Genomic DNA, 15,599 nt, shown 5'->3' on the forward strand with positions numbered 1-15,599 from the left:
CATTCCATAGTACATAGGAAAGAGAGGTAGAACAATGCTTTATTTAACCTGAAGATAGCAGTTAACAAACACCAAAACTAATTACCAATTACTGCTTTGAATAGAAGATAATACTTAGCAAATCTAGGAACGTTGGTTCAAAAAAAGAACTACTTATGCAGCTTCAACTCAGTGAAAAACTTAACATTCAAGTTCATTAGTTCACAAACGTTACAACCACAAAACACGATACATAGTTGTGAGCTATTATCACATAGAAAATATAAAGTTCCCTCCTAGTGTTCGTTCGTAGTAGACAAACATAACTTGAAAATAACCTATTCGAACAACGACGCCAATCAAGCAGGCCCCCTCCCTTTTGCATGCCCAGACGCACCACATTTTTCCTTACAGAGTGAACATGGAGATCTTCATCATCATTTAACCTCACTTGAGATTGGAACGCGCGGGTCATATCTTCAATTGCTTCCATCACCGCAGGGTTAGTTAAGGTAAGACTAATGCTACTGCATTCACCTCGTGTTGGACCTTCTTCATACCAATCCAAAATCCACATTTTTTACTACAACACTTGAATAATTTACCATTATTACAAGTCTCCTTCTCCACTTTAAAGCATTTCTGATATCCATGCTTACACAACGGACATCGCACTTTGATCTGGCATTCAGGAAAGAAGTGTCCCCTACCTCTGTAACTATGGCATATACCTGAATTATTCCCTGGCATTCAAGTATGCAAATCAACCACAAACAATCAATCTGTTTTCATGTTCACAAACTAAGTACTGTGAAATGGGGAATCTTAATTACATAAATAATGTATAAATTACGAAGAATATACTACTGTGAAATAGGAATTGGGCCAACCTTCTTCAAAGTCATAAACAAGTAGATGCAGGGCCGCACAACGAAATATTTCATTTTTCAGAAGAGCCACAAAAATGAGAACATGAAGATGAAGTTAAACTACTACCTGACTGGGATTAGATCGTGGTGGTTGTATTGTTTGGGTCACCAATCTCATTTAGCGGCAGAGGCAGTTGAGGAAAGTGTCGGCTTGTTTGATGCTTTTCAAGGAATGGGTAAGTGTTTGGGGATTGCAAATGAGGCCTGATTCGGTTGCCTGAAGCCTGTGACAAAGGAGGTTGGATTTACCTTTATCTTTATGAATTACGATGGTGGGGAAATCGGCTTAATCGACAATTTTCAACACCGGCTTCAAAGATGCACTCATTTGAGGAAACACAACCTGATGAGGATGGCTATTCAAGGGCTACCGGAGGTGGAGATTAATGTACTGATGTTCGGTTGGGGTTGTGAAGTGGAGAGAGGATTTTGGATAGGTAGGTTTTAAAATTAGGGATTGTTGGGGTCTTGGGAAGAAGGACGAAAGAAAGAGTGAAAGATTCCTTATTTTTCGTTTTTTTATTTACCCTGTAAAACACCTATAGGAGTCGCCCTCTGTACGCCAAGTGCGATTGACTACGTAAATGCTTTCCCTTTGGCTGGTTATTGGATATCAGTATGTGAGTTTTTCCTTAGATAGCTTCCTCTTTCTTTGAGCACAAAACCAAAAGATTCGAGAACGATTATTTTTCCGTTTTGCCTAAAAATGCTTTCTTTCCAGTAGTTATCTCTTCGGCAACTGACTTCTTCCTCTTTTGGTAGAAGTAAAATTTTTTGAAAAATCCTCTTTAGCTGCTATATTTGCTGGTTTTCTATAGATTATGGCCCAAAAAACCACATTTTTCAGTCTCTTTTGGGATGTGTTAATAACATGGTTAATGTACCGATTCCCACAAAAGGCATTAATCGGTTGACCCCAAATAATGCGCCAATAGAATTCTGACCTCACCTCCTTCACGTAAACATCACCTACACATTGAATACCCTGTTAAAAGGTAAATGCCATCAATCAAGAAAAAAGTTCGACGACCGTTTGCATTTCGATCGTCAAGTCAACGGTCGGACTAAAAATAATATGAGAGTGCAAGAGGTGGGAGAGGTAGTTTTGCTAAGGTTAGAATGAACGTACCTTAGCTGCGAATGAGATTATATGTGTATGTGTGTGTGTGTGGGTGCGTATATAATACAAATGTGCCATGTGGGTTAATAGGTCGAGCCCGAGCCTAATATAAAGCTGTTTAATTAAACGTCCCTATCAATTGAATAGTTGATACCACGTCGACATATAGGGACCCTTCCATCACACTTATGTCACATAATTCACAAGTATAACACTCATCGTTATCAAATGAGTAATCTTGAGAGTAAATAAACATTGAATCATCGCGTTCTTGAATAAAAATCTGTCTATTACAACATCATCCTCAATTGTATTGGTTCAATATCACTCCATCTTCTTAGATAAATACAACTTCCATTTGTTTATTAGCTATCCACATCGGGTTATAAACTTTCTTGACAAATCTCCAATTAGGTCCATTCTTCGAATACATTTGTTGAGCTTGAGAGGAGATTATGAAATCCTATACAAGTTATGTTGTATCTTCCATTTCCTTACATCTATGTCGATCCACTTGAATTTGAAGAAAGGACTCCATTTTATAACATATCTCCAACTCTTCATTTATAACACGTGTCTATTGTTATTTTCATTTTGGAAATACGTCTTCATAAAAAGAAAGGAATACAAAAGAAATGAAAACAAATCATAAGATAAAGAATAAGAAGAAAGCTCAACCACATAATCATTATCCTCAAACGATATTTGTCCCCTCTCGAATTGAAATTTGGTGCTTAAAGGGATTATCGGCAATGATATACATGATTAATCAAGCCTTGATAAGGATTAATCACTCAAGCCCTAAGTGAAATCCCTAAAAAACTTGACAAGGCAAAGAAGGATGAATATGATATTAAGAAATAGCTTTTATTTTGTGGAATGAAATTATGATCACAAAATTGGTTTTTCATATATGTAATAATGAACCTCAATCACATATTTGCAGGCCTCAATGAGCCTTTCGCAAAGTAGTGCCAAAATCTTATGAAAATTACCAAAATTTCAAATTACAACAGCCATTAACGACTATAAATTTGTTCTATGCGGCCGCATTGCAAATGCATATGCGACTGCAAGCCCTCTTGGCCTTGCAGTCGCAAAGGCCAACTTTTGGGTCACTGGTTCCATTTTTCATTCCACATATTTTTATTGATTTTGAACAACAATATACATCAATTCCCTACTTGTTCAACATTCAATAAAAATCTCATATTCAAAATATACAACACTCATGCATAAGGATTAAACATGTTTTAATTTGAATCTAACAATAGTTTAATTCAAACAAAGTAAATGCAGAATTAAAGGTAGCATGAAGTTTTGAACCAATTATTCCATGTGACTCTATCGGTAAGAACACGCTCAAAAGTATCATACATTCTCAAGTTCCTCAATCTCTCTTAACACTAATATGGTCTTGCACTCATTCTTTTCAACAAACCTTTAAGAGAAAAACTCTAGCTCTCTATTGAAGTGGCACCACCTCAAAGTTTATCTAACTAAAGCTCTTCCAGTATCTTTGTTAGTTTTAGATATAGTTGTATTTAGTACTGAAATTCATTAAAAGCTCAATGCTCAACCTTCGTTTTAGTAACAACTAGCATTACTTAATTCGGATAGGGGTTATCATCGATTTATAATGTTGAACCTATTCACATATCGAATGATTTGTTATACCCTTTGAACTCGTGAATTACTTGTTACGTAATGACAGGTAGGGTTTCCATTATTGGTAGATCCTTTAGTTTAGGAGTTTCAACTCCATCCTACTTGAAGTAGTGTTACTAAATCTCTATATAGAGGTTTGGTTAAAAGATCTGCTACATTCTCGATTGACTTAACATAATTTAGGGAAATTATTTCATCCTTGATTAATTTCCCTATGTAGTCATGTCTAAGACTCATATGTCTTAACTTTTTATTGTATACTCCGTTATATGGTTTTGCTAATGTGGCTTGATCACATGATAGATTTTAAAGATGTTTTCTTCGGTCCTAAAGGTATCTCATATAGTAGATCCTTAAGCCACTCAACTTCTTTTCCGATTTTTGATAATGCTACAAATTCAGATTTCATAATCGAGTGTGTTGTACATGTACGTTTCGTTGTTTTCCAAGAAATTACACCTCCTCCCAGAGTAAACACCCAAACTGAAGTAGATTTACTTTCACCCGTTTTAGATATCTGACTAGCATCTGTAAATCTTTCTAACGTAGTCGAGAATTTAGTATATTGTAGACCTAAGTTCTTAGTTTTCTTCAAATATTCAAGAACTCTACGAATAGCCATCTAATGATCATTGCTCGAATTACTAGTAAACCTACTGAGTTTACTAATTGCAAATGCTATGTCTGGTCTTGTGCATTGAGCTGCATACTTTAGACTTCTTATAATACTTGCATATTCCAATTGAGCAACTATCCTTCAATCATTCTTCATGTTTTGAACGTGAATCAATATGTATACTAAATTCTTTTTTGTTCAAATGTTTGAACTTATTTATCACATTCTCATTATAATGTGATTGACTTAAATTATAACCCCATTAGTTTTAGTAACTTTGATACCCAAAATTGTATCCATTTGTCCAAAATCCTTCATTTTAAATGTCCAAGATAAAAACCTCTTTGTTTCTTCTATCCCATTCATGTGATTACTCATAATCAAAATATCATCAACATATAGGCAAATAAATATCACATAATTTAGAATACAAACATTTATCTATATTATTATGCTTAAAACCAAATGATACGATAGCAAGTTAAATTTTTTATGCCATTTCTTAGGAGCTTGCTTCAAACCGTATAATGATTTCACTAACTTGTATACCTTATATTCATTTTCGAGTAGAGAAAATCCTTCATGTTGTTCCACGTAAACCTCCTCATCCCATCAGGAATGACGTCTTGACATCCATTTGATGAATATACAAGTCATGCATCGAAACAAATGTAAATAATATCCTATTTGATGTTATTCTAGCTACCAGTGCATAACTATCAAAATAGTTTATTCCTTCCTTTTGTCGAAACCTTTAGCTACTAATCTAGCTTTAAACACATTAAGAGAGCCATCAACATTATACTTTCTCTTAAACACCCATTTATATCAAATAAGTTTAGATCCGTGTGGTAAATTGTCAAGTTCACATGTATTGTTCGACATAATTGAATCCATTTCATCTTTTATTTCATCTTTTTAAAAGATGTTATCACGAGAAGTCATAGCTTCTTTATAAGTTTTGGGATCGGTTTTCACTAGTAGAACAAAATCAATTGTTCTTACAATATTCTTCTCAATTCCCTCTACCAAGTAAATGGAAATGAGTTGAGAGTCGATTTCATCCAGTCCTAAAGACTTCTTAATTCGACTTCTTTTACTTCTTCAAGGTTCATTAAATTCATTAACATCTTTAGAAAATGTTTCACCTTGTGTTGTACTAGAGTTTAAGATCTCTTTAAGAGTTTTCCTTAATTCATTATCCGATAATAGTGAATTCTCAAATAACTCTATGTCACTAGACTCAATAATTACATTAGTCTCCAAATTTAATAATCTATATGATTTTCTATTGCTAGCATATCCAACAAAGGTATATTTTATGCCTTTTGGACCTAACTTGGTCTTATTAGGATTCGGATTCTTACAATAAGCAAGACAACTCTGCACTTTGAAGTATCCAATGCTATGTTTTTTCCCTTTCCATAATTCATAAGGAGAAACCTTCGTAAATTTATAAGGAATCATTTTTAATATTTTATATGCACTCAATAATGCTTCACTTCACAAGTTAAATGGCAACTTAGAGTCGATTAACATAGCATATATCATTTCAACTAAAGTTCTACTTTTTTCAGGCAAATCATTTTGTTCGGATGTCCTAGGTGTAGAACATTGATGAATTATGCCTTGTTGTTCATGAAAAAAGTTAGTCACTAGAAAAATATTCACTTCCTCCGTCACTTCTTAATTTTTATTTCCTTACTTTGGTGATTTTCTACTTCACTTTTATATGCTTTAAACATATCAAAAGCTTTATGTTTATATTTCATCAAATAAACATATGTGTATCTAGAACAATCTTCTATAAAGGTAATGAAATACCTATTTCCATCTCTAGTCAACATGCCATTTGACTCACATATATCTGTATGAATTAATTCTAATATATTAGTTCTTTTTACACTTTGAAAAGTTTCTTAGTCATCTTAGATTCTAGGCATTTTTTTACATTTAAATGTATCATTCTCATTATATGATATTAATTCACATTTTAACATTCTTTTGATAGTACTTTTACTTATGTGACTTAATCTGACATGCCATAACGTAAATGAATCAACAATATAAGCAAAATCAATATTATTATTAATCAATTTGTCAACTATACACAACTTGATCATTTCTTCACAAGAATAGCCTTTAACAACAAATTTTCCATTTAGGGATAATACTAGTTTACCCCAACTCATAAACACCTTTTTTGCCTAATTTTCCTAAGAGATTATAGCTAACCAAATCCCAATTCATGTTAGAAACATGTAACACATTGGATAATCTAGCGGTCTTGTCGAAAGAAAAGATTTCTACATTTCCTTTTACAATTAATTTGGATCGAACTTCGTTACCCATTTGAATCTCTTGCTCTCCATCCACTTCATAGTATGTTTTGAACAACGATTTTATCATATGATACATGTACGATCACATATGTATTGTAACACAGATCGAGAAACTTTCCTTTAATAGCATTGGTCTCACTTAAGGTAGGCACAATGTTATCTTCTTTGATGGAGTTTACTTTTTCTTTGGAATTTTTTTTTTATGGTGCCTACATTCTTTTGCATAATGTCCAGGTTTTCTACATACGAAACAACTACCTTTGGACTTCTTGAACTTATTAAAATTCCTTGAAGGCTTTCTCTTATTGGATTTATTAGAAGGCTTAGTCTTCTTCACAGCATTAGCCTTTGAAGTGCCTTCATAAAAATTGTTGCTATTATCTCTTGCCCCAGACTCTTCCCGTATTCGAACGAGTTTCTGTAATTGTTCCAAAGAATAATCTTCGAAACTATACATATTTTTTTCCAATATCATTTCCAAGTCCTGAGGAGTTTTGCAATAATTACTCCCAATTGAAAAGTTTTCGAAATCTCAATTTAGACCACCTTCAACTTGATGACAAGGACTTGTAATTCATGAATTTAAGGAAGAAGGGGAATATTTTTAAGAAATTTAAAATCAAAGTACTTTAAAATTAAAAATTTCTTAGTACCTTCTTCTTCAACTTTGTACTTGCTTTCCAAAGCATTCCAAATTTCTTTTGTCAAGGACGTATTGGTGTACAGATCATACAGTCGATCGGATAATGCATTGAGAATATGAACACGGCATATAAGTTCATCTTCTTGACGTTTTTGTCTTTCAGCTTTTATGGCATCCGTTTTTCCATTTGTTGAATCCCGTAGTGGTGCCAATTCCAAATCATGTAAAATATCTTCAACGTCGTTAGTAGGAACTTCCATTTATCTTGCCATCTTGTGAAGTTAGTGCTATCAAAACGATCTAAACGAACAAGGTCTAGATTCATTAACTTGATCGTCGCCATAGTACTTTCATTCTCCATTGTAGAAATATCATTTGAGATTGTTAAAAATATTTCTTCACAAAAAGAAGGGAGTGGAGAAGAAACGAAAACAAATAACAAGAAGAAATTAAAGAAAAAGGCTCCACCATGTAATCGTTGCCCTCAAATGATATTCTTTCCTCGGATTGAAATTTGGTCCTTAAAGGAATTAGCGACAATCAGTTTGCACGATTAATCAAGCATTGATAAAGATTAATCACTCAAGCACCAAGTAAAATCCCCAAAAAACTTGACAACGCGAAGAAGGATGAATATGGTATTAAGAAAGAGCTTTTATTTTGTAGAATGAAATTATGATCACAAAATTAGTTTTTCATATATGTAATAATGAACCTTAATCACATATTTATAGGCTTCAATGAGTCTTCCACGAAGTGGTGCCAAAAGCAGATGAAAAACCACCAAAATTTCAAATAACAGCGACCATTAACAACTATAAGTTTGTTCTATGGGGCCATATAGAACACATAGAACAAACCTATGCAACCACATAAAACTACTAGTGGTAGGGCCTTTAGGCCCTGCAAATGCCTATGCGACCACTAGTCCTCTTGGCCTACGCGGTCGCATAGGCCAACTTTTGGGCCACCGGTTCTATTTTTCATACAACACATTGTTCTACACATTTTTATTGATTTTGAAAAACGATATACATCTTATCTTACCTATGGTTTGAGAGTTTCAAAACTACGAAATACATCTATCGAGCAAGAATTGCCTAGCTAGAAAAACTTACAAAATTGCTGTAGTTCATAAGCTTTTTGTGTATATGCAATTTGACCCACTTGTTCCTTGTTTAATGATATGCAATTCTTCTCTTCGAACTTGTTTCGTAAAATTAAGAAGCCTAAAGCACACGTTGTAGTGCATCAAAGAAAAGACTCGAAATCGTTATACTTCCAACTCAAATCTCACTCTAAGGTTGTGTTTTGATTACATGGAATTTATATGGAAAAAAAATAAATTCTAAATAATTCAATTGTCTAAAAATTATTTGCATGAAACTTGTCATTTAAGAGCTTGTTTGGAGTCGTTTCTTCCTTGGATTAAAATTGAAAATCAACTGTTGGGGCTACAGAAGTTGACCACTCCTCCCCACCTACAACCTCTAAAGGTCAAAAATCTACGACTTACCAGAGGAAAATTGCCTCCAGACAGGTCCTAAACGTATTTGATTATTTTTATTTTCAATTTAAAAATTATTACACTTATTCATTTTTTATTGGTGGTATGTAGGAGATAGAGGGAGTACACAAGAAAGAAACAAAAATATTTTCTCTGTTTTCAAAGTAAATATGATCACATTACCAAAAGTAAAAAAATATATATATATATTTTTCATGTAAAAAAATATCAACCAAATAATACAAAAGTAAAAATTTTAATTAAAAAATGACATTATTGACACTCAAACGCCTTCTAAATTCTTCTTAAGGATTGGTTTTTTAAGTCGCACTCTTAAGATCTGTAACAAATGTTTTGAACACAGGATTTTGGTTCTTCAAATACTGGACATCCTTCACAGTAAATTTAGAAATTCCATTTTGATTTGTAGCCTTATTTTTGTATCAATTAGTTGATGTCAATCGTGAAGTTTTATTTCAAATATTTGGTGGTATTTTATAGAATAAAGAAACAGTGAAAGCAAAGAGATCTACTTAAAGAACTCAAAACTCCAATTCTAGATTGCAATCATCAGCCAAAAATTACAATACAGATTCAATCCCAAAATATAATATTTCAGTTCACAGAAGTAAATTAATCTTTCATTCCCAATCAAGCAATTTACATCAAAAGTTAGCTGCAATGATTTTGCATTACGAATCTCAGAATGAAAAAGAACAAAAAGTAAAATTGCAAGCAAAATATAAATAAATCCCAGAATAATCTACGGACCTACGGCTTCATCCTATTGAGGAATTTCATCAAACACTTTGACATCAATCAACCCCGTGCCGCCAGACGAGGCGAGCTTCTAAGCCCAGAAGTGGCAGCAGTCACCACCGCAGCACCAACACTTTTTCCACCCTTTACCAGCTTTTTCCCCTTCTTAGCCTTTTCTTCATTCATAACCTCCTTCTTCTTACTCCTTGTCATTGCCGTCAAGACATCACCGCCACCGACGGTAACTTTTTTTGCCGGACTTGCTTTTTTGCTTCTCATCCCACTCTCACGTGCTACCCTCTCAAAATCATCACCCAACTTCCTCACTGCCCCTCTCTTGATTTCTCTCCCAGATCCATACCCCTCCTCTTTCTCGCCCTCATCCTCGTCCACCAAACCGACAACACGCCTCCTCTTATTTGCCACCGGAGCCGGAGGCGGGGATGGCGACGGCGTTCTCCCATTTTTACTCTTTTCAGGGTGAGACACAGCAGAATTATGAGATTTCTTGAAGCTCATCTCACGCTGAGCACGGAGCTTGATCACATTACCCTCAATCCGGCCCTGGAGACGGTGGCGCTTGAAGCTGAGTCCACCCATGGACCAGTGAGCCTCCTCAGCCCACGAGATTAAAGGATCCATGACTGTAGCCGGTGGGTCCACCCTTTCATCGTTCAGCTTTACATCTGTGTAGAATCGCGGCCTCGGCAGGCTGCTTCCGTAGAATTTTCCAGGACCCAAAGCCACAACCATGCTTGCCGAACGTGTATAAACTATTTTGTGAATTTGTGATATGACTGTGAATGACAAAGAAATGTGGGTTTTCTGGTGTGATTTATAGTAGATTCCATGGGTGTTGAGATTTGGGCGGGAATGTTGCCGCCCAGAAGAAAATACCGCGCTAATTGAATTTCCAGCGAAATGAAATCTCAATTTATATTAGTTAATTACACTAGTGGTCCTCAACCTTTGACCCTCGAATTAATCTTGTTCTCAATCTTTGTTTTATAACATATATATTCCCAACCACAGATACTCCATCAATTTACTATTTCAAAATTCAAATTTATTGTAGAAAACGGTCTTATATTTCATTTTGATATTTTCGCCCCTACCTTTCACCTTTCTTTGCGGTAATGTCCTTTTCATTTATTTTTGACAAATTTACCCTTCTATTCAAATAAAACAAAAAAAAAATAGAGAACTGATTGCAACCATTGTAAAATTTTGGGACACTCTCTTCAAAAAGTACAGAGGAACAGTATAGGCACTCTCTATTTTTCGTTTATACCCTTTTGGAGAATCTTCATGTGCAAACCCTTTATTTCAGTGTTGAGTTAAGTAACAAGAAGAATTCCTTGAAAAAAAAAACACTCTTCCAAAAAGAATGGTGTCGTTAGCAAGCCACCATGGGTAGGTTTAGGCGCTACAATTTGGGTAGAAATAGAAACCATAAGTGCCTATACTCTCGTTCACTGAAATTAGTTCTCAACTTCAACCAGCAGCAGTTGACCATTCTTGGAGTGGCAAATGATATTGGGGAGTCTCTACTTTATTGGGTTGTAAGTTCTTCACCATTCTTCGACCAGCCAAACTGTTCAGTCCCTATCTTATTGGGTTGTAAGTTCTGTCTTTTCCCCTCTATTAAGAATTAGGATTCTATCTATAGTAAAACAATTTTACTAGGGCTGAGTATGTCGAAGTCGAGTGTTTCACGATGGCCGGAAACACTGCAAATGGTGATAAAGCCAGTGCGAAAGTGGCAGCATGGTTGCAATTTGTAATTTTTTGAAAATTTGTAACTAATTTGTAATTTTTTAAATATTTGGGACCGTGATTCTAATTAGTTCTCTATTTTTTCTTTTCTTTTTATTTTATTTGTATAGGAGGTAAATTTGTCAAAAATGGATGAAAATGATGTTCAACACAAAGAAAGGTGGAAGGTGGAGACAAAAATGTCCAAAAATGAAAGGTAAGGACGTTTTGTGCCAATTATCCATTGTTCATCCCACCATTGCATTCCAAATATGGGGCTCTCAAAAAAAATGTGGAATGGGCATGGGCCCGAAGTCCAATGCGGGCACCATATGGGAGCTTTACCCCTGATTTTGTCATTATCTTTAAGCAAACGAAAAATACGACAATAAATGAAAAAATAAGAGGAAAGGAAATTCATCCTTCAACCAACCTACCATCAATACAATTACTACAATTTCAATGGAGACGGCGTAGCCGTTGTCATCACCATCAAATAGCGATCAATTTTTTACGGTAAAAATTTCCTAATACCATTTGTTAAAGGGCTTGTATAACAATCGAAAATTGCTGAAATATTTTTGAAACAACTTTTTCTATCAAAAACCTAGCATTCTAGTTCTCCTCGTATGAGACCTTCATTGCAATTATATCAATTATTTGGGGTAGAGGGATTATTGATGGCAACAGGGTGGACATTCCCCTTTCCATCAAGGTTTTTTAGAAAGGTGGGGCAAGTTCGAGGAATACATAACGAAAATTTTTGCCATCCCTAAGGTAATTGAAAGATGAATTTCATTTTTTCTTTTTTATTCAAATTTTTGTTGTATTTTTTACTTATTTAAAAATAAAGGCACAATTGTTATTTTGATATATTCTATCTTGCTATTTAAGTAGAAGGTAAATTTCTCAAATAAAAATTTTATGAAATAAAAGTTGAGAACATTGTTTAAATGAGAATCAAAGATAGAGATCCATCGAACTTGGACTTTTATCCAGTTGAGGATTGGGGCAATGATTAATCAAATGAGTAACGCATTAAAACTGTGAGTCACTACGTCGAGAATTGAGAAAAAATTTCGTAATGTAATATTCGAAAAACTATGAACATTTTGAATAATATTTTCCTTAAAATTTAAAACAAAAAAAGGTATTTTCTTTCGAAAGATACTGCATTTATCTTTCATAAAATTTGTTTTCTTTTAGGGTGCGTTTGATTGCAAACATGAAATTACGTAGAAAGAAAATAAATCCTAAGCAATTAAATTGTCTATAAATTATTTACATGGAAATTGTCAATTAAATGTGTATGATTTATTTTATTTTTAACCTTGAAAATATTATAATTGTCCATTTTTTATTGGTAGGTAAATGGTGGAGAGTAGGAGTGTTAATGAGCCAAGCCGAAACTCTTAGCTCAGGCTAAAAATAGCCCGAGCCAAACCAAACAAAAGCTCAGCCAAAAAATTAAGTCTCTACCCGAGCTTTTGACTCGATTTTTGTTTTCATTTTTATTTTTTTAAATAGGTGCCAATTTAAGGCAGCTATTTAGCTGCCTGTTAATCGGCATAAATGTTACCTCGACAAGTAGCTTCATAGCTGCCTGTTGAGACTAGGGTTGGATATGGTCCGATTCGGTTCGGTTCTAACGAGAATCGAACCGACCCGAAATTTTCGGATATTTAGTAAGTGAAACCGTCGGGTCCAAATTTAATTACGGAACCGTTCGGGTTCGGTTCCATTTGGTTCCGTATTATAATTAAATTTTTTAATATATACAAAGTTACGTTAATTTAATTAATGGTATGTTCAATATTAGCTCTTACAAAATAACGTTGTTCAATCTTATATGTTTCACGTCTCTCTTTGTTGAATTCTTCATAAATTTGATTATTAAAATCACAGAAAGAGAAAGATAGCGAGCTCAAAATAATTAAAAGAAATGCTGTAGAGCTTTAATTCGATTTTTTCTGATAGAAATGACACTACAGTAGAATAACAGATTTGGATAAAATTGAAGTCAATTTAATTAAATTGACTTTGAACTGAAAATTAGAAATAGGAAAATCATATTTTGTGGTTTGAACTAAATTAACTAGTTAACAAATTTACTTATTTAAAATAAATTAATTAAAAAAATTACGGAGATTCGATTCTTATTCGGTTTTTCGGGTCTTGGCCTAGAACCGAAAACCGAACCATACCCGTCGGTTCTTGATTCAAACATCCGTTCAAGTATTTAACTTGAGAAGAACCATCGGATTTGGTTTAGTCGGTTCGGTTCGAGAGTTTTGTCAATCCCTAGTTGAGACGGCTATATAACTAACGATCAATAACAGATTAGTTGTCGGTTGCTGCCTGTTGAGGCAGCTATATAACTAACGATTGATAGCATATTAGCTATTGGTTAAGGCTGCCTCAATTGGCAACTTCATTTAAAAGGAAACAGATTAGCTGTCAGTTGAGGCAGCTGTGTTGGCAACAGATTTGCTATCGATTAAGGCAGCTTTATAGATTGAATTTTTTTTTTCGTGGCTATCTTTTTTTTAATTATTTAAACAGGCTGGCTCGACCTTGAGCCAACTCGAAATAGGGCTCGACCTAAGCCTTGGCTCAGTGCCTCCAAACCTCAAGCCTGGCCAACTCGGGCTTTTTTGGGGCCGAGTTACAAGCGGTCCAAGTTGGCAAGCCCAATTGGCATCACTAGAGAAGAGGGAGAGTAGATAAGAGAGATGGAGAGAGTATATTAGTTAGAAAATAAAAACATACTTTTTCTAAAGAAAATATTTTTCTTGTTTTCAAAAAAAATATGATCAAGTAACCAAAAGTAGAAAAATATTTTCTGCATAAAAAATATTGAACAAACAGTACAAAAGTAAGAATATGGATGGAAAATGACATTTTTCATGAAAAATATTAGCAATCAAATGCACTTTTATATTTATTGGTAATTTACTTGTTACTAAAGTGTTTTTATACGAGTCATTTAAATCTTATGAGCATGCTCCATGGGAAGATATTATTGATTTCTTTTTGGGAGATAAAAACAGTAATATAATATTGTGGATGTTGATGGTAGAATTTCGATAAATATTTTTTTTTCTCCTAACCAGGGCTTTTTCCTCCTAGATTCACTGGTTTTGATATTGAAACTAGAGTAAGAGTTGAAATGACTATGTGAAAGTGTGATATTTGAACTGCATTCCTTTTTCACCTAAAGCAGGAGTATTTATATATTTTCTTGGGATTTTAAGTCATTTTGAAATATGACAAATGATGACTTTTTAGTGATGGATTGATAGCTAATTTTGTTTATGCATTTAAAGTTTAGAAGTCACGTTTCTTGAGATTACTCACGTATGTTCAAATATTGGTTTTTACTGCTATAAAAGGGAATGGTTCGCTCTCTCTTGCCACCCGTTTATCATCTTGGCATTTTAGACTTCACCTAAGAGGGGGGTTAAGTTCACAGGATAGTTTTGTTGACAACAAATAGTCCCCTAAGTTCGAACATGTTTATTTATATTTGGATTAAGAACTTTTTTTTTCTTTTTTTTGGCTAGTTAGATGGAATGTTTCTTAGTCTTAGATAGTAACTTCAAGCATGGTGAGGGGGAGTGTCTCTTTGACTTACTCCATTCAATGACCACATTATTCACTCTTATTTTTTATTGTACATTTATCTGTCTTTTTGGATTCATTGGTTGAAATTGCTTGACTTTTCTATGCGCGATAGTGAATCCGTTGGGATTCATTAGTTGGGATGTGTTCTCGAACGCTATATATACGTCATGCTATCAACTGCATACATTCTAACCCACTATAAAAAGATATATGTTATTATTTTCTTTGTTACTAATTCTGGTGGATTTTCTCTTTTTTACAAGAATCGTTAAAAATATCATTAACATTCTTCCATCCCTATTTCCCACATTTTTTGGGACAAATCTCTCTTTGTTCTACGTTAGTGTCTTATATTATTGAACTATATTTTGGGATTATTCTAACATTTCATCTGTCATACTTTAGTCGAGGATTTACGACTCTAGTAAAGGTGCATACATTTCAAGAGTTGGCATTAAATGACTCAGAAGAGGGCAAATTTGTCATAGTTTTGCATATTTCACATTTATGCATATGAGTGAGGATCGCCTGTGGTGGAAAGGTGTTGTATCTGACTAGCTAATGTACCATGAGCTATCAATCACATGCCATTTCGCCAATTTTGATTCCACCAAAATGCTTTCGGTTTGCCCCTCATCTTTTGATTCAATCGACCTT

General features: G+C 34.2%; 1 protein-coding gene across 1 annotated transcript; it reads right to left on the minus strand.

Moving 5' to 3' along the window:
* Positions 1–9,397: 9,397 nt before the first annotated feature.
* LOC111370413 lies at positions 9,398–10,386 on the minus strand. Its single transcript, XM_022992104.1, has one exon. It carries the CDS (start codon positions 10,314–10,316, stop codon positions 9,624–9,626), a length of 693 nt encoding a protein of 230 aa, XP_022847872.1. The 5' UTR covers positions 10,317–10,386; the 3' UTR covers positions 9,398–9,623.
* Between the last annotated feature and the right edge of the window lie 5,213 nt (positions 10,387–15,599).

The sequence above is a fragment of the Olea europaea genome, chromosome 21 (assembly GCF_002742605.1).
Source record: "Olea europaea var. sylvestris chromosome 21, O_europaea_v1, whole genome shotgun sequence".
Taxonomy (NCBI): Eukaryota; Viridiplantae; Streptophyta; class Magnoliopsida; order Lamiales; family Oleaceae; genus Olea; species Olea europaea.